A 21,126-nucleotide genomic window follows, 5' to 3' on the forward strand; every position below is an offset into this window, starting at 1 on the left:
GTAAAACTTCCTGTCATTCACCACCTGCATGATACAGCAAGAATGAACACAGATAATAATGTAGGATTTAAATACTTCAGTTTTTATTGAATCTGAGGATTTTGCTAATTCAGATTAGAATCTGGATTCAGTAATCCAATCATGCTCAGTGCGTTGTTTCTGCATTTTGTGAGTGGTTACAGGCGGAGATCAGGGTAGTTCAGGTGCCAAAAAGCAGGATCATCCTGATCCCCCTGGAGGGATGGATTCAGGCTGGATTTAGAAACATGAAAGGTGTTGTATACAGCCATGAAATCATGATATAACTGGTAAGGATACTATAATGCAGTCAAAAATACCCTCCAAAACAAATAAGGCTTGGCTCATTCAATCAACAAAACCATTAAAAGTCCCACATATATAGCCAGACCAGTTAAACAGCAAATCACAAAAATCCTGTCGCCAAGATTTGTTTTGTATTTGCAACTGACTTTTGTCTTTAAATACGTTACATTGGTGATCATAAAGACATTTATAACAAAGAAGGATTGGACACTGAAAGACTTTTTTAAATAAGACTTTTCACATAAATTTATGACAAACTATGGAGTCCATCTTCCATCTTTTTTCTCGACTTTTTCCTGTCACATTTCTTTCCCTATCTCAGGTCTCTCAGTGAAAGGTTGGATATCAACAGAGAGAGAGGACAGGAGAGGAGAGGAATGTATCCCTTGCTGTTTGTCTGCAAAGGTGCTGCAGCTGCCTGCCATCCATTAGAGACCATTAGTGCCGACAGTCCTGAATATGTGTTCATGGCGGACGGCGTTGTCGACAACATCAAAGAGTGGCAGATTTGTATTCCACAATAACTACTTATTGAATGTACAATCATATTTTTTTGCTCATTTAGTCTTACAGTCTGCGTCTGTCTGTGCATATAGAAAGAGAGTCAGAAATCAAAGCTGCAGCAGCGTTGTGTTTTATAGGCGACATTTGATTGCCTTAATCTCAGCAGAACTAACACAGACTACCTTGAGACGTGACAATTATGACTTTGCTAAAGCAGATGCAGTTTGATATTCAGAAACCAAGTGGGGGCGGAAAGATTTCTCATCTTATTATGAGTGCTGATGACCGTCGGCTCAGAGGAGCTGGCTGTGCTGAGGTTTCTCCTGAATGCAGCCATGACAGATCAGATAACAGAGAATAAACGGCCATAACTCCAAAGCCACAAGACTCTCTGTTCCCAAACAGCATATTCAGAAAGGGACAGAGGAGAGTGGAGAAGTGTCAGCTTTCTCTTTTTAAAGAAATCTGTCGAGAATGAGAAGAAAGGCACATCTTTGAAAAGGAAAACTGAGACAGAGAGACTGCAAAGAGGGAAGGTCAAAGATGTCTTGTTTCTTTTAAATTAAAAGTGACATTTTTATTTTGAAGGAAGACATTCAGTCGGCTAGTGAAACAGCCTTATTGAAAGTGGGTGTAAATGGATATAAACACGTTTTAAATTATGTTCAGTCATAATCTTTGAACCGTTAATGAGCAACAGGTTGCTAAAAAGAAAGTGTGTACAGCAATTTCCATTAATTTCCTTTGATTTTTCTTCATTTTGGATCACATTTCTCTCTGCAACAGCAACTTTTCCCCCCATGAAGGCTACTTCCCACGTTATATTATCTTTTCACAACATCCAGGTAAGTGTTTGTCTTTTGTTTTTTTTAATTACAACAACACTGTGCTGTATCTTTTGAACAGGGATGCCAAGAGACCTAATACTTCATTACTAAGCTAACATAATGTAAGCAAGACATTCTATAACACAACAAACTTATTTCCCAATCCTACAAATACAATTATGAGAGTTGGACTTTTGGTCCAGTGTTAGGGCTGCAGGTTATGACAAATATATATATCAATTGTGATTATTTTGACAGATTTTGGGATTGTGATATGATTCATGATTAGTGAGAATGATCATTTTTGCATCACAATTTTTAAGTTTACAAAAACAGTATTTTTGCAGCACTACAGTAGTTCATTATGATGTTTTTTTGTCATACATTTGTGCTTTTTATAAAAAAAATTGTCCATATTGAGCAATTTGGAAATTGCACTTGGCCATTCTGTGATTTGGACAATACTTAAATTTATTGCGCAGCCCTACTGAGTATCCAACTTTACCTGGACAGCTGTTTTTCTGAGTCTGTCAAGTCTGTGTTTTGTTTTGATAACTATTACCCTCTAACTGTCCAATAAATGGTTCATCTTCACATTTGCAACAAAACTAATAGGCAATAATTTCCAAAAAGCTTTTTCCAGCTCAATATGAGGAAACCTAAGTCTATTATCACACACAGCTGACGGTGTTGTGATTCATCACTATGTTGCCAGAGCCACGCAAAAATAGCAACACATCACCATGTAGATGGCTACTGCACACCCACTACATACTCTATGTTTATATGCAGTTCATGTACATACTGCGTGCGACAGTCATACAGGACATATCCAAATAAATTGGCTGCATATCTGCTTTGCAGTTTTCCACGGCTACTCTCCTCCATCATTAAAAGCAGCAGGTGAGTAAACACGGTGTGTGGGAATGTGTGTGTGTGTGTGTGTGTGTGTGTGTGTGTGTGTGTGTGTGTGTGTGTGGCTGAAAGGTAATTACATTTGTACATTAAGGATGTATTTATTGTATGGGCATACAGGGTGCATGCATAAGCAAATAGTCATGACTCTAAACTCACTCACTTTAAGCCTATCATGTTTGCACATTTCACTTCATCCCTTTATTTCCTTTCCTTCTTTTCCCTCCTGCCCTTTTCATCTCCCATCTTTTCCACTGGCCTCTCCTCCTCCTCCTCCTCCTCCTCCTCCTCCTCCGCCTCCTCCTCCTTCCCATCCCCTCTGTCCCTTCATCTATCCAGAGACAGTATGTATTAGTATAGAACCTTGGCAGGTGTTTGCTCATTCAAGTGACACAGTTTTATAATGAGAAAAGTGCAAATTTCAGAATATACATTCAGCTGCCTGTGTCTGGATATGACTGTTCTCTTTTCCTTGTCAACAACCCATCTGGGGACTTGAGTTGGCCTGTGTGTGCGTGTGTGTGTGTGTGTGTGTATGTGTGTGCGTGTGTATGTGAGGGAGCGATAGAGAGTCAGACAGAAGCAACAGAATGCAATGTTTATTGAATAGCTTAATGTATATTCTGTATCTCAGCCGTTCCTCAACCTCCATTACCTGCTCTACCTTTCCGAGACACACTGGCCTTTTAAAATGTAAAATGTGCCACACTCCATACAGTAATTGGCTTGTGGAGATTTTTCCTGTGACAGAAATGATTTTCTTTCATCAGTTTCTACCTGCCATGCTGAGTTCAGTGGGACACCTCTAGCGGCCCTGCTTCATTAAGTCCTTGTGAGAAGCGGGTCAGCGAGGAGACAGCTCTTGCCTATAAACCCTATTGTATTTTGCATAGGGATACATTTCCCCCCTCCAGCTCAAGAGTAGAGGAGCAGGTACCTTGGTCTATAAGGAGTTTCATTTTTTTCTAGGGTATACCCACTACAGCTATCCTTCAAAATGACTTTGAATAGAAGTGGATAATGTTTGTAGAAACACTTCTTCATAATGTTTGTTTGTTTTAACAGATGTGGAACCGAGACATTGTTTCACAAGTCACAAGTGAATCTCAAACCTTTACACTCAAGTCCAAAGCATAGACCATATAGTGAAGTGGTTAGAAAAATAAAGCCAGTGCTGATGTGCCTTAAACCTGCATTCTTCTAATGGCCAGCAGGGGGTGACTCACACTGGTTGCAAAAAGAGGTCTGTGTAAGCTTATGGCAAAATGACCCTACTTCTCACTTGATTTATGACCTCAGTAAACAATTTCCTAATGACCTTATGGTCTCAATCGATAGTTTCATGTCTTCTTCTGCATTAGGTTCATTTACCGGCCCCATTTAGAGTTAAATAGATGATAAGGCAGCGTGTGATTTAGGTCAGGGCTACCTGGAGTCCATCCAGGACAAGACACAAGCCTCACAAAAATCAGATCCAACTGTCACACAAGACAGTGCTGATCAAATATAAATCATACATTTCTTGCAGAAACATATTTTAGTGTAGTTTAGTTGCAATAAGAGAAAAATTGAGACGAGGCAGGCTGCTGTTGTTTCCTGCTGAACGGACGGACCAACACCAAACACCGCCCAAGTCACAGTATCACCCACCAGCTCCATGCTCCTGTTGCAAAAAACCAAGTTGACAACCGCCATCATGCCAAACTCCAGGCCTCCAACCCATAATCCACAACCCGATGGGTGACATCACAGTTGGTTCACACCGAGTTTTGTGTCCTAAACAAGTCATAATGCGTTCTGGACCAAATGTAATGCCATTTTAACAATAGATCCATGACTTATCGTTCTCTGTGCAACTTCAAATGCTAAACTAAGTTTGAAGTTCTTGTGTCTCAGTCTGTAATTTTTAACTCACACATTTAGCAAACTGCAATGCATTTTTTGTTGACCAACATATAGTTTTTGTACACAAATGAAATTATCTTGGTATCACTTTGGTATCACAACTGCAGCTCAGTAACATAACGTTAGTTCTTCAGGCTTCTCTCCTGCAACTTGACTGGATGCTGCCAGACTGGTTCAAACAATAGAGATCTGGGGGATTAAGAGTCGACCTGCTAAGAATTAGTGTTAACATTTGTTCAGAAAATTAACTGGTACTTTTTAATCTCTGGGTTTGGGGAAAGTTAATAGTCAAGTGAGTTCAAGCAAAGTCACAAGCCAGTGGTGTTTAAGTCCAAGTCTTTTTTGATTTGTCATGTCGTCTGAAAGTCATTAAATCTCTGACTCTTAGTTTTCTTTTAAAATTCCTGAATTTATTTTTAAGTTGCTACATATCACACACATGGGCTAGTGTTAACAAAGCAAAGCAAAATCACAATAAATCATAATACTGAATCTCAATACTTGTAGCATCACCATACTGAAGAATCACAATATGTATCTAATTGCCACCCAAGTGTGGTGATCGAACCGGGAGATAGGCATATCGTCACAGCCCAAGCATAAAACGCTAAAACATCCTCGCAAACAATTCCTGATTTTAATTTCTATTACAAAATTTTATTAAAAGTTTCTCTTCCACAACTCTGTGCTTCATAAGTTTCTCACGGAAGAGAGAAAAAATAAGCCTGTCACTAAGTGTGAGCTAATTATTCCCATTTGCCTCAGGTATTTTTCTCGACACCTCACATATGATAAGTGGCTCTACTAATAATGGCAGTAATAACTGGATCTATTGCTTCATTTGACAATGTAGTCTCTCTCTCTCAGCCTAACCTGCTTTAAAGCTGTATAGCGAAGGAAACAAAGCTGACATTTGCCTGACACCAGTTTCTCTGATCCACAGGCAACACACACAGTCGGTGACAACTATACAGACAGATCTCTGCTTTTAATTATTATACCCGTCTGCACCTCTAAATACAATAAAAACACAAGCAAGAAGAGAAAGCTTTTTATATATATTAAAAGCAGAATGTTGCACTCAAACACAGACATGTGAAAACAGAGGCGACAAAGAAAGAGAAGACGCAGCAAACTCAAGGTCAAAGAAAAGTTTTCTTGTGTCTTTCAGAGGTGATAACTGCGTCTGAAAGCTCTCATAAAATGCCTCCTTAATTCCTCTCCTTTATCCCACCAAGGCCTACATTCCGTCTCCTTTTTCCTCTTTTTCTTCTTCTCATGTTTTATGGTCCTTGTCTTGGAGAGAGGGGACTTGTTAGGGATCTTTGGAGATTTACAGTCAAGTTTTTTTCTATCAGAGAGAACACCGTACCAATCTTCAGACCGATATGAAAGGATGTTTCATAGAGGCACTCTTCCAGGAAATAAAAAAAAAAAAGAAAAAAAAAGACAGCTGTCTCGAAAGTTTAACTTTCCTGCTAAGATTAAGTTTTGAGAGAAAGTTCTGCTATCTGTTAAATAAAAACTCTGTCAGGCATTTCTTATTTTGTTATTTACTTTGGAAAACTTTTAAAAGCCTATCCCACAAATTGCTCAGGCACAGATACTCTGAATGCATCAAAGCTTTCATGGTAGCATACTTGGGGAGGTGGGATGCTTGACATTCCACATGCGCACACGTATATGTGCACTTACATACACACACAAACACACACTCGCACAAGCACAAACAGGCAGCAAATTGATTCAGACAGCAGAATATTTGACATCTGAGGACCAGAACAGCTTCATATTCAGCAGCTCGGGGGCCTAAAAATGAGCAGTTGGCCCTTAGCTGTTCACCCAGAACACTAATCTTAATGTTTAAACAGATTCAATCAATCCGCTGCAGTAACAGTGGAGGCAGACGTGTCCACCACAGGTACAGTAGGCAAACATCAACACATTATCGCTTATACTTCAAAATACTGCAGATACAGTTACTGTTTAGAAAAAGTGTACTGGGTAACCCTTTATTTCAAGGGTTGTGTCATAACACTGTCATAACAATGTCATAAAACTTGTCATGAACATAACATAATCAAACATTACACTGTCATTTGTAGTTGGTTTTAATACTGGTTGTCATAAGACAATTGTGAATGTGTTATGAATATTTTCCTTGAGCTCAAGTAAAGTGGAACATTGGACTTGTCACAAAGACTGCCATTACACTGTCATAAGCATGTTATGACACCTGTCCTTAAGGAGTGTATATGAATGTCTACAGCTGTTGTCATTAAGTGTTATTCAGTCAATTATGTCACTTTTAATGCAAAGTTGACATTGTTTGAGATGTCTTTAACATGACAATTAATCAAGCAAATAATGTCTGTATTATGACAACTTGACCTCAACCAAGCCAAAACTGTCTTTGTTATGACAACTTGACATCATCAGACATTAAACTGTCATATGTGGCCATCATGAAACCATAAGTTTGTAATAACCATGCCATGACACCTGTCATCAACATGAAGAGATATTTGTGAATGTTTATGACCCAGCACAGAGCGTATGCACCGGTCACACAGGTGGCATTGCTGTCCTACACCGGCGTAGTTGCCTTTTTTGCCATTTTTGCCATATTTGCAAATGAACTTGCACCTAGTCTATGCGGGCATGAGCCGGAGATCTAAAAATAAAGGCAAAACGAAGGCTTGGCTCGGTGCATTTGGTATCCTGTGCACACTGCATTGAAGTTGAAACCACTTGTGCCTCAGACCTGCTAAAACCTGGTCGAAGCGCAAAGTCTGTCTGCACAGGATAACACCGGTGTCTGAAGCACACATGCATGTCTCCACAATCACAAAACACCTTCATTTATGTTGAGTCTTTTCCCCACACAGGAATGTGGATTAGTAAAGAGTCCTTTGAACATGTTTTCTACGAGAAATAAAGTGTAAAATATTTAAGTAAACAACATTCATGAGTCTTGCATTTGGCCGAGGCGCACACATCTCCACACAATCACAAAACACCTTTCATTTATGTTAGACAGCATGTGCGTGTCTGAGAAAGTGTGTGTGTTACTAAAATTATCCTCACTAATAACGAATAAGGAATTATTATTATAATCATAGCTGTCAGATCGTCTTTAACAGATCAACGTGAGCAACTGTAGTGTTTGTATCTGCGTGTTTATTGAGATCCAGAAAAACAAGGATTAAACAATTCTGATCAGTAACATACAAAATGAACAAGATGTTAAATCTGACCACGACACTGGCCTGACCCAGGGGAAAAAAAAAAAAATATATGTGTACATCTGTCAGGGCCTGATGCTGGTTGGTTATGACCCGTGTGTAATTTCATGCACGGGTTATCAAATTTCAGAAACACTTTCTGATTCTGGTTCCTCCTGTCAATACATTGTCACAGCCATGTCAGGACACCTGTCAAGAACATGAAGAAATCATTATGAGTATTTATGACTGTTAACATTAAGTGTTATTCAGTTAATCATGTCATTTTAATGCAAAGTTAACATTGTTAGAGATGTCTTTGTTATGACAACTCAAGAGCATAAATGTGGCCTTAAAATGTGCAGCATTTATCTGTCAACACTCTAAACATTAATAAAGCGTTTTATTAGAATGCTGTCAAACCTTGTCTAACTACAATCCATATTCATTATGGTTGGATAATTTCATTGCCAAATGTCTAGATAGAAATATTCAAGCATATAATAGCTCGGATGGAAGAATATTGGAGTGATTTAACTGCATCATGCACCAACTCAGGTAGTAGTGACATGTTGTGTGAAGACGTGCTAATCTGATATAGGGCTGTACAGAATGACTTTTTAGAAATGTTTTTACTTTTGAAGCCTCAGTCTAAGTTTTTGAAATGAAGCGTTAAATATCTGTCATCATATTTTCTGACATCATCACTCTCAAAAGAATTTTAACTACTCATTTTAATAAAATGACTCATTGGACTAAAGGAGTTCATTTTTTGTTTTTATTTTGTTTTAATCAAAATCAAAAATCTTTCTGTCATGAACATATTTCTGACAGACTGCATGTGTGTGTGTGTGTGTGTGTGTGTGTGTGTGTGTGTGTGTGTGCGCGCGCGCCTGGGACAGCAAAAAGGTTTTTCACCAGAGTGGATATGTTGTTTTTCAAGTACGGATTGAAGCAGGAGATTTTGTTAGATAAAAGATGTTGTGAATTTTGGAAGGGCTTACATCTATCTTTTTAAAATAATGTTTGACACTCTCGAGTTATTGGAAATGTTTGGATTACACCAATCTGAAACAATCCTATGCAACCACCACGGAAATCTTTTCTACAAATGGTAATATTAGTATAGTCGGCACCACATTAGAATAACACCACCCTAAATGCTTTATAAATTATTTATAATTACGTTATTAATTAGGTGGTGAACACACTAAGATAAATATTAATAAACAATTATAAACATGTTCTAACACAGTTTTCATACATTGACATAGGCTCACTATTTGGCAAGGTCCAGTTCTTGCTTACTACTAATTAATTTTCCTAATGTCTGACATATATATAACTGGAAAAAGGCAGCCTTATTTTAAAGTGTAAGCATCACTTTAATATCACTGTGCATAGCAACCAGATAGCATTAGTCATATAAACAGCTGTGATAATAATGAGGAAAGCTGCTGATAGCATGCTGAAAATGTCAAGGTAAACAATATTGCCAAAGCCTCAACGTATGAATCCAGTGATTTGATATATGCCAAATTAAAGTTTTTGATTATTATGATATGATGATGGTGGTTAAACGATAATAAAAGTAAATGTGGCTGATGGAGAAGACAAAGTCAGCTAAGTGAGCAATGAGACTGAAGCCTTAACAGTACAGTTAAATGTGGGCTCACTATTTGGCAATCAACAGGTCAGTGTTGCTCTTTTTATCTAATGTGTTCTGACCACTTATTCATGATTTATAAAGCATTCACAAACTAATTAATAACTTAGTTATAAACCATTTAGAAATGTTTATAGGGGTGGTCATTTTGTGAAGGGTAAATCTGTGCAGAAACAGAATGATCAGACATTAAATAGTCAGCATTTGAACGTTCATTTAGAATTCTAATTTCAACATTATGAATGAAGTTTCAAACTATTTGGTACAGCCCTAATCTGATACTACACTTATCAATGTGAAAGCTGTTGGCTCCTTAAAAATATAACATAGCAAGTTACAAAATATAAAATATAAATAACAAAAAATCAAGATTTTTAGCAGCTATTCTTCCAGATCATCAAATTAACTGTTTGAGTCCTTGAAAATGGAGAGCTTTTGTGACTAAAAAAAAAAAAAACCCAACAAAAGCTTTCCCCCGAGTTACATGTGCATGCTGGACCGGTCTTAAAATCGTTCCTGATGTCAGAAAGTGAGTCAAGACTGAATAAAAATGCAATCAATTCCAAATGACTCTTCAAATATGACCTTGAAGAAAGAACAAAAAGCTGTTTTATTCTGCAGAGCACCCAGATTCTCTCTGCTATGACAAAATACCGCATGTGCCTGCTGCATTTATTCCATTTTGTATTCAGGTCTATCAAACATGTGCCTTAGTATACATTATGATGCTTATAAGGACAAGTAAACCGAGACCCTACCAGACTCCAGAAGGCAGGGGTGGACAGATAATTAAAGAAAAGAGAAAAGGATCAGGAGAGTACTGTAGGTTGAAAATGAAAATACAGATGTGGGTGAAGAAATGGAATGAAAAAGGGTGAGCAAATTACAGCCACCGTGTTGAATAAATGATTTAAATGTCATACCTTAGCCAGCGCTCACACATGATGAGTCCACTAAATAGGCCGGCAAATTTGGCCTGGAAAGTAATTACACATAGGTTCTTTCTAGTATGGGAATAAGGAATAAATTGTAATTATGCCTCAATGCAAAATTTCTCAATCCAGGAAATAAAGCTATTATCAAGTCTTGAATTACATGAAACCAAAAGAGCAATTTGTAAAATGATATTAGCCTCTTTTGAATCTTATAAAAGAGTGAATCCCTCTTGCCCAGTGCTCATCTCCCTCTCTCGCTGTCGAAGCACAGCTTAACTCCCTCAGTGGTAAGTGATGGAAAGGACAAAATTGGCTACTTTCAGGACAATGACTTATTCGAAATTCAAACAACTCTTCACAGCCATCAGAACACCTTTGAGAGGACGGAAGACAAGAGCAGTCTCTTTCATCCGACTAAACGTCTTCGAGGTGAGCCTCAGCCCTGACATTAAACAACAACAGCCGCGAAACCGGCACCACTCAAAGGACTGTAACAGAGACAGTTGCTGCATTTGTCTTTGAAAAACCAATACGTTTATGCTAATGCTCTGTGGCTGACTTCAACAGAGGAGGGAAGTGACATACTCTGAGATAGGACATGCTGGCACATGTTGCAGGCGCAGACAGAAAGCTGTTGCATCAGAGGACAAATGTTACAGATGTCTGCGTATACAGAAGGCTGTGATATTAAAGGCATAGTTCGGAAAACATGATGCATAGAACTTCTAAATCCTCCACTTATATCATACAGGATAGATTAAAGGAATAGTTTGGATGATTTGAAGTCAGGTTGTGTACAATAGATGCCAGTTTGGAGAAGCAGCAGGAGTGTAGGAAGCTAATAAATCAACACAAGTTGTATTTAGAATATATTTACCATTTCACTATGCTCTCAGACGGCCTTTTGGGATGGAAAACTAATTATTCAGTATAAGCCAAATATTGCTCCTTCTAAACCAACCAGACTTCATTGGCAAAGTCAATAATTTTGCCTCGCTGAATATGCGAGCTGGTTTACCACTGCCTCAGTCATTTAGTTTGTCTGTGTTATTGCGTGACTTCAGTAAATCCAGACTAACCTTTTGAAGCAACTGACTGGGGCAGCAGCAGACCAGCAACTGTCGTGCTCTGCGGGTAAAATGACTTTTTTGCCAATGGAGTCTGGTTGATCAAGAAAGAGAGAAAATTATATCTGGCTTATATAACGACATTTTTCCATTGGAAAACACTGACAGCAGATTTGATTTTTGATTTAAACTTTTTTTTTTTCCAGCCGTTATGACATTGTTACCCTGAGTCTAGACCACAAACCTCACATCAATATCACACTTGCATGGGCACAGTGTTCGCTCCATATCTCTGTATCTCTTCAGTACAGGTTCTGCTCCATCTTGTCCCTGCTTTCAAAGTGTCAGCAGCAAATAAACAGACAGACTTTCTGTGCAGTGTGCATTTTTCCTCAGATGTGTGAATATTCCTGGTCTAATTTTCCATCAACATGATGCACAGGATTGCGGCTTAAGCCAGCGAAGTTGTCTTGTGGCAGAACATGTGTCTCGCTTCGCACCAGCAGGGGAAAGTGAAGGGAGAGTCTGGAGGCACACAACTCAGTGAGAGTGGAGAGAAAAAAATGTGTTAGGTGTTTGTAAGTGGCTATAATATGGGGGCATGCTGACTGCCATCTACTGTGGATAATGAAAAGTACCTCAACCCCACGTGAAGTAATTCAAACTACCCCTTTAATCTATTTTGTATGATGTGTGGACACTTACATATAATTTGTATGTATTATGTTTTCATTAGACTTCAAGGTATAAGTCACATACACATATTCTTATATAGTCAAATTTCTCCCCTGATTACCGAAAAAATGTATATAAGGAAAACTTTTAGTTTTTAATCAGTGTGTTTACAAATACATATGTAGAGTCAACCAGTAATCTTAAATCAAGTAGAATTTGCTCTGCTACAACTAATTGTAACAGAGCAAAGTATGCAAAAAGTTGGCGAGTCGGGGTTGTGTTTTTGAGCAACTGTGTGCTTGCCCTAATCCCCATCTTCTTCTTCCCAACAGGCAGCAAGGAAAATTAATCTGAAACCTACTGTGCTCAAAGGCGTTTGCAGCTGAGACATCTTTCCTTTCTCACACTGCCAGTGGCACTTTGGAAACACTCACCATCTCAGTGCTCCCATCAGCATGTGCATCTGAATTTGCCACGTTCAGCAAGACAACTCCCAAAACACACACACACACACACACAGATACAGACCTACACACACACAAATCCAAAACAGCAACGCAATTCTGGGGCCTCAGTAGTATCCCTTTGCTTTTCTGATAATAAGAGAGTCCTTGGCTGCTTTTTCATTTCCAATCTCAGAGCTCTGCACTGGAAATGCCATGAAATAGACCCCCAAGCCCGACCCCTGGTGTGATATGGAATAACCTGCAGAGAACATCAACTGTTGAATTTGATGTTCAATGCAGCTTTTTACTGCTGCTCTTTCTGAAAAAAGGCAGGTAAGTGAAAATGTGAATGGCTGGAAATTGAAATGCTTTTGCTCATGCATGCATTCACTTACTGTATGCAGAAATACATACAAACACAGACACACACACACACAGAGAAAAGCACAAGGCAGCCCAGTGGGCAGAGGGATAATGGAAGAAGACTGTGTAAATCCCATATGTGCTTAATCCAGACACTTACAAGAGAGTGTGATTCATACTCTATTACACTCGACTAATACAGCTGAGAGACGCACAGGGCACAATCATTTCAGCAGGCATGAACCAACAAAATAACACCCATGAATCCTCTTTATGGGGACTTTACTGAAGAGGGTGTGAAAGGTCAGAAATAAACGCTTTGTACTTATTAGCCATTAAAACATCGGTGGCTTTGTGTGTGTGTGTCTATGTGTGTGTTTGTCACTCTTTCTGTGTGTGTGTGCCTGTAAATGTGTGCAAAGATAACAAGGGTTTGCATCTGTTTAATGGAAGGAATTTCTGCGCAGGTCTCAAGTATATAAAGTGTTTATTATACAGAGCTCAGAGTCTTTTTCTGCAGATCATCCTCAGGCTATTTTCTCACAAGAAGTGGTGTGTGAGGTTGATGAGGCTGTTAAAGTTAGGAATGCACTGACTGTAAAATTCTGGGTTGATACCGATACCGATTATTAAAAAAATAATAATTTTGGCGAGTAGCTATTGCTGATTTATTTGTGGTTGTTCATTTTGTTTCCAAACCTGTTGCCCAGAAATCATGTTTGTAATTTACTAAATCCTTTTCATAATTAAATTGTGTTGACAATGTAATTCATGCCTAGATTATTATCACAAACAGCGTTTCTTTGAAACAAGGATTGAATTCACAAGCAGGTCATTGAGGACTTTTACACCACAATATGTGGTTTGTGTTCAGAGTCGTGCAACAAAGGCACTGTTGACTTTTGACTAATGCTGCAGTCTGGGGCTGGCAGTGTGGCCTAAAATGTTAATGTATATATATCAAGTACATGCGGAAATGGTACAATGGTATATCGTTTTTTTCTTACAGTATCAATATAAATGCTTCTGAAGGGGTAACAGAGGTAAAGCACTGGTACGGCAACTATTACTCACCTCTTAATAGCATTACTAGGACATATTTCATGTATTCCACTAGCATTTTCAGACTATTTAATGTGCAAAACCAGAAAAATAAACAGAAAAAAAAATACGAAGCCTTTTCTCAGGTATTTCAAGTTTCACCCCTTGCAAATCTGTCATCTGACATGATTTGCAGATTATCATTTCCTGCTCAATGTCTTGTAATTATTCTGTTTAGCTTTGTTTACCACATAAAGATCTGTCATTCTGTAATTTAAGGTTTTGTTGGTTCTGTTGCCCACTAACATCGTACTAGAGTCGTGTCCAGTGGCGTCTTCTCTGAATCGGCAGCTGCTTGCTACTGTTGTCAGAGTCCAACCGCAAATAACCAGCATAGTTATGTAGTGAGTGCTACAATGCAACACAACAAATAGACATCGACTACTGCCATCGGTTGTTGTCTTCTTTGCTAACAGCAGTCCATGAGGATGATTTTGGCCAATAAATAAGTGCATCCCTTCAGATTATATAATATACTGTATATTAATAGTTTAATAAAAACAGTATTGATGTTTCTGTAGCTTTCAGCTTAGTTTATGTTGCAAACTGTTCCTAAAATGAAATGTTTGAACTAATAGTTTGAATAAACACATTTTTAAAACAGTAAACAGATTTTCTGATTTGCTCCCTTTTCTAAAACATGAGTGAAATCCTTCCCATTGGGCATGTTTACAACATTGAATTGGAAAATCTCCCCTAATTAGTTTTACAACTGAAGTATTGTTGACCAGTGAGGGCCGACTGTGACTGCTCTAAAACCTAATCTTCATCCTTGATGTTTTTGTACTGCAGTATTATGTTCTTTTGGTCTGTAACCCATTGCAATACCTTGAGCAAGTATAACACCAAATAGCTAATTGGGTGCAAAACAACACACAGTCCACTGTGAATATCCGCTCATGCTGTACTACAAAATCTAAAAGTGGTTCTTTGATTATATCTAACCAATTTAATGCTCTCAGACCATCATCACGCTGAAAAGCTGCATCCATTCAGAGCTCAGGTGACTGGGTTTGTTCTTGTAGCTGAAATTTAATTCATATTGCACTCACTGTATGTGCTGGAGGCAGTACGAGCTGTGTACCACAGGACTGCAATGAAGGTCATATTCACAGCGGGGTAAATGGTTGACTTTGAGTGTGTGTGGGCTGTTTCTGATGTTCTAACTTGATTTGAACAACAAATATTAAACTTTTGAGTATATATATGCATATTTTGAATCAGTATAGAAAACAAACTGATTGGATCAACAACTGTGTTTCCATGTGATACAGTCAACCTGCTGTGTACAAAGGAGAAAAGTCTGCACAGAATTAGGCCCTGAAAATTATTATTCTCTTTCAGAACGTTCTCCTTGAAGGCAAAGTTTTGTTCGAGATGCTATAGATCAAAATGGTACCTAACAGTGTAGACTTTTCTACCATGTACCCTTCAGTGATATTTTTTGTCTTGCACCTTAATATTTTTGTCCAGATGCGCTCACACTTGCTCCCTCTTACATAGTTAACCCATTCCACGGTTTGCATTGATCATGTTTGCGCTTGAGATCAATATAAATTCAGGCAGCGAAACATTGTCAAAATTACAATATGGCCATGTGCAGTATCTAAATTGTAGCTGCTGCAATTTTTTTAATCAAGAAAAAATGTAGGGCTGAAACTAATGATCATTTTCATCATTGATTAATCTGGCTATTATGTCCCCATTAATGAATTAGATGTTTGGTCTAGAAAATGTCAGAAAATGGTGAAAAATGTCCAGCAGTGTTTCCCAAAGACCAAGATGACATCCTCAAATCTATCTAATCTATTCAGTTTACTGTCAGCGAAAAGAAACCAGGAAAAATTCACACTTAAGAAGATTGAATAATGCTGGATAATTTTGACTTCTTACATTAAAAAAATACTCTAATAATCAAAATAGTTGGCAAATAATTTAATAATTGATTAAAAAGTGTAAGCCTGTAAATCTCGCTCTTCTGATATTTATTGACGTTTGTTTGGTAAAGACCCCAACAAATGTCACATCACCATGATTTTCCAATTAAAATAGAAACTGTGACAAAAGTGATAATCAATTGTCATTCATATCACCATTACAATACGATATGATTTTTTGTTTTACCATATCAGGCAACTCTAACATAAATAAATGACAGCACTCATCAAAGCTTCTGCAGCTACCTACAGTGGCCTGCCTCCTTGAATCCCTGCTGATCTTTTTTAAAATCTTTTTATCCATTTCTACTTTCCATCTATCAAATATACTCAGTAAACAAGAAGACAATAGAGTGGAGGTGCTGCTGGGTCCTTCTGTTGATCACATACAGGCGCTCTTTGAAAAATTCCAGGTATACTGGGTTTATTCTTCTTGTGAAGGGCTCATTGCATGTGTGAAACAGTCTCAATAAAAAAAAATTCTCCTTCAAAACCAATCCAACATACACTGTACCTTCTTTTGCCTTTTTTCTGTTTTATTTTGATGATATAATACTTTCTTATTCTGGACCAGCTGGCTTGCATCTTGACAGGGAACAATCCTCCCCATCACTGCTTCAGTATAACAAGTGTGAGTTATTGCTGACCCTGATGAAGAACTCTTTTTAAGCAGCATTTTAATTTTGCACAAATCCTACAGTGTACCACTGACTGTTTTCAAAGGAGACTTGAATCTATGATTTTTTTTTTAATTGAGACTGCATTTCACCCACCCAATGAGCGCTTCACAAGAAGAATATACACAATACAGAATTCTGACACTTAAGTAATGTGGACCGCACACACACAAACAAACAAACAGAAACATTAAAGCCTCCAAATTGTTCATGGCAGGTGATGCTCACTGCTGGTTATCCTGTTCTAGGTGAAGCAAAACAAAGACCGGCCACATTTATTCTCACCACCAAGTGTTCTCCTTAGCAGAAGGGATAGTCTGAGTGTGTAAATGTGTGTCTGTGAGTGTGTGTGTGTGTGTGTGTGTGTGTGCGAGGGTGAGGGATGAAACAATAATAGCCACATACTCTCTATTCCCAGAGGAAAGGTTTTAAAGTGTGTATCTTTTCCTATGTGAAAACAGCAGCGACAGGAAAACACAGACACATGAAATGTGGGACAGATGCTATGACACAACAAAGACGGCAGCTTATGCAAGTGACAAACATGTTTTTCAGGTTGCTCTCCAGCCTAAAATAAAATCCTGTTTTTGTGTGTGTTTTGGGCCTCTCTCAGCCACCACAAATCCAACACCGGGAATACTTTGTAAGCCGGCATCTGTCATGTGACTGCTGCTGTCTGTCAATCTCCAAACTCACCTTTCTTGTCCCCGAAAAAGAGGGTCTGCTGTGCTGGGTTTGACCACTGGAGGGAGGTGTTGTCATTGTACTCCACACGGCAGGTCAGGTTCGCCGTCCCACCCTCTGTCACCGTCATATTCTGAACCAGAGGGTACTGACCGCTGATGCCTGCAACATAACCCAGGAGAAAAAACACGTGAGAGGAGACGAGGAGGCATCAGGATGGAGAGATGGAGAAAGACGCACAAATAGACAGAGTGAGACGGATGGCGCACTTTTGATTACTTGACTCTTGAGGTTGCTGTTAATTAAATTCACTTTATAAACTTGAATTCTGTGTTAGATAAGGTAAGAAAAAAATAATTGATCCCACACTGAGGAAATTCACGTAACAGACGCTCAAGGATAAAAAGTGTAGGTAGAAAAAGAAGTGAGTGATAAAATAGAATACAAATTTAAAAAAGAATAAAACAAGAATTAAAAAATATACAGACTATATACACTATATAACCTTTCATTTTTTCAGATACATGGAGATGTATGGATATATGGACAAATATACATTATATGGATAATTGTACAGGATTACTGCTCACATATATAACACACCAACTCTGTAATAAATAAATAAAATGGCTATGCATTACGACTATGCCGTGAGATGAAAAAAGATAAAAAAATTTCCGTCATCAAGATGTCTAAATGCCATAAGTTTTCTTTAATAGTTGAGTAATGTGTTGGAAATTAGTAAGTTTTTACAACTGAATAAAAAGTAAACAAATCAATGAATAAAAGTCCAAGACACATATGTATATATATATATATATATATATATATATATATATATATATATATATATATATATATATATATATATATATATGTATATATACACAGACACACTCATATAAATATTACCCTAACCTTAATGATCGTATAACACTATAAAGCTACTACTTTTCTGTCACGTGAAAAGCAAATCAGCTCCTCACCACACTGCAGGACAAAGAGAGGGAATCTGGTTTATGTCTTTGAAAAAAAAGCTTAACACCCTAATTAAAAAGCAAATGTTCAGGCAAGATGGCCAGTCACTACTGCGTGCTAAATTGGACCCTAACATAGAACACACAGGGGGCATTTAGCCTGCGGTACCAACCCTGAAACCTCAGCTACACAGGGAGGACCAATTAAAAACTGTTCTCCATGGACTCAGTGTGCATGTGTGCACGTAAGTGTGTGTGACTCCTGCATCCAATGAGAGAAACAGGAAGATAAACAGAGTTATATAACTGTGTGGCCCAGTGGAGCTGGTTTTCAGCACCATGGACAGATCGCTTCTGCAACTGGTTTGTCAATAGCTGCCCACCAGATTTCAGCACTCTGGACAGCTCACACTCTTCTATGTTTGTTTGTGTGCATTTGTGTGTGTGTGTGTGTGTGTGTGTGTGTGTGTGTGTGTGTGTGTGTGTGTGTGTGTGTGTGTGAGGGAGGCTGTAAGCAAGTAAATAATAATAACCATAAATCTATCCCTGTCCCCATCCCCAGAGGACAGGTTTTAAAGACTGTGTGAATAAAGGCTTAGGTAAGAAAGATTATTCATCCCCAGTTAACTCTCCCGTCTTAAACCACCATCCCCCCAGGACAGGATCATAAAACTGAAAAAAGGAACAGAACATATATAAGGAAAGAAAAAAATAAATATTTAGAAATAAGGAGTCTGCAGATGGTTTTAGATGAAAATACCTTACTAAACATTTGTGAGTGAATACATTTCCCAATTACAAGTAACAATATCAAGAAAACTCAATTTTCATAAATTCTCTGCTGCTCCCATAAAAATGCATATGGTTTCCAAAGGTAAATCACCTGACTGTCCTAGATTCATACAAATGCAACATTTATGTGCATGTTTTGGCATTTTGATCCGTTCAAAAGTTTATGAAATTCAGTTCATTCATTCACTACATCAGTCAGTGATATGACTGATTTTCAATTAGCACTAATCAAAACACAATTTGCATAGAAATGCATTCATCTGTTTTGGACAAATGAATCCTCTCCAACTTTTCCAGAAAGAAATATCAAAATTCTCACCATTAGAGAGACTAAAAAAAATAGTCAGGGACATATTTTTCATAAATCTTTGTTATCATTATTTTCATCAATAATGGATTTGTACATTTCCTAGGATTTTTGGTCTTGGACTTTTTCTTGTTTTTTTTCTCTTTTTTGTTTTGGTGCAATTTTAAGTATACTTTTATATATTTTTTTCTTTGTTTTTTGTTCTTTTGCTTGCTTGTCCATGTTTGTTTACTTGGCTGTATGAGGGTGGAGGGAAGAGATGGCAGATATGAAAAAAACTCAGTGTACTCTGTTGAGTATGAGTGTGTGTTTACTCATCGGTGCTGGTTTTGGTAAACTCGTCAGAAATACAAACCCCAATTTCAGAAAAGTTGAGATGCTGTGTAAAACATAAATAAAAACCAAATGCAATGATCTGCAACAACTTTTCAAATTACACTAAATTGAATGTAGTACAAAGACAAGATATATTTAATATTTAAATTGATTAACTTATTTGTTTTTTTGTCAATTTTGACTTATCCTGAATTTGATGCCTGCAACATGTTGTGACAGGAGCATGTTCACTTCTGTGATACATCACCTTTTCCTTTAACAACACTTAGCAGGTGCTTACGACCTGAGGACGCTAATTCTTAAAGTTTTTAAAATGAAATCCTTTCCTTTCTTGCTTAAATGACTTCAGGTGCTTGATACTCTGGGATCTCTGCTGTCCTATTTTGTGCTTCATAATGCACCACACGTTTTCAGTGGGAGATGGCCACACTGATGTAACACATGCAGAATGTGTCTTGGCATTGTCTTGCTGTCCTGTCGTCTGGATGGTAGCATATGTCGCCCCAAAACTTGTATGTGCCTTTCAGCATTAATGCTGTGTTCACAGATGTGCCACTAACACACCTCACAGCTGCTGGCTTTGGAAGTTAGCGTTGGTAACAAAAACTGAAATGTGGACTCATCAGACCTCAGTGCACTTTTGCAGCTGCGACCCAGAGAAGACGAAAATAAGAGAATTAGCAGCTTTTAAATTCAATTTCTGTGTGTTTCTGTTTGATACCTTTCAATTCAAACGTGTTAGATCAAATGCTGCGGGCAATTTCCTTTCCTGCTAATGACTGCACAGGTAAGATAAACAAACCCTCAAATAGCGCTTGTCTACAGGGTTAGCAGGTGAGGCAATCCCCATCACTGACAGACCTGTGGTGAAGGACGTGTTGAGCAGAGAGAGAGGATGAGGTAAAGGAGGGAAGGAGAGGTAAGTCAAGGAGCACGGGTCATTTCCAGTGTTGATTAAGGCCTCCCGAGGTTAATCATGCGTGTGAGAGATAGAGAGGGAAGAGGAGGGAAACGGAGGAAAAATGGATCTGAGCTATGGGAGGCTAGGAATATGTTTTATTCATGAAAGTTTTGCATGAGGCATGATCTGCCAACGATTTACCGTTCTCCTGCGCCTGCCCTCGCTCTCTTTATTACTTCCTCTCTTTAAATCACTTACTTTTTCCTCATTTTTCTCACTCACGCAGTTGGGCGACACGCAGCCCAGTGTGATACATTTTATGTCTTTTGTGCCGGCCACAAAGAGAAGCTAACTGCCACACCAAATGGTAGCAGTGATGATGTTTGAGTGAGGTGCACAATATGACAATATGAGTATATAATTTTAGTTCATTACTGCAGTGTATGTGTCACTGCGAAATGTCATTGAAGATGGAGACACTCTGGGGATGCGCTCACTTGTTGTATTGTTGACTCTCTTCTCATGTCTGAAAATATAATCAGCTAGTTTGTTCTCCAAATGAT

The 21,126-nt window shown here is 38.2% G+C and overlaps 1 protein-coding gene across 3 annotated transcripts in view; it reads right to left on the reverse strand.

The window, feature by feature from the left end:
- cadm2a (cell adhesion molecule 2a) overlaps positions 1 to 21,126 on the reverse strand; it is a 311,927-nt gene that overhangs the window by 68,063 nt on the left and 222,738 nt on the right. For all 3 annotated transcript variants that reach the window (XM_084731248.1, XM_084731246.1, XM_084731247.1), the window contains one exon: positions 17,263 to 17,412. In XM_084731248.1, coding sequence (XP_084587374.1) covers positions 17,263 to 17,412 — 150 coding nt within the window. The remainder of the gene's footprint in view (positions 1 to 17,262; positions 17,413 to 21,126) is intronic.

This window comes from Lutjanus erythropterus, chromosome 11 (assembly GCF_056507025.1).
Source record: "Lutjanus erythropterus isolate fLutEry1 chromosome 11, fLutEry1.hap2, whole genome shotgun sequence".
NCBI classification, from domain to species: Eukaryota; Metazoa; Chordata; class Actinopteri; order Lutjaniformes; family Lutjanidae; genus Lutjanus; species Lutjanus erythropterus.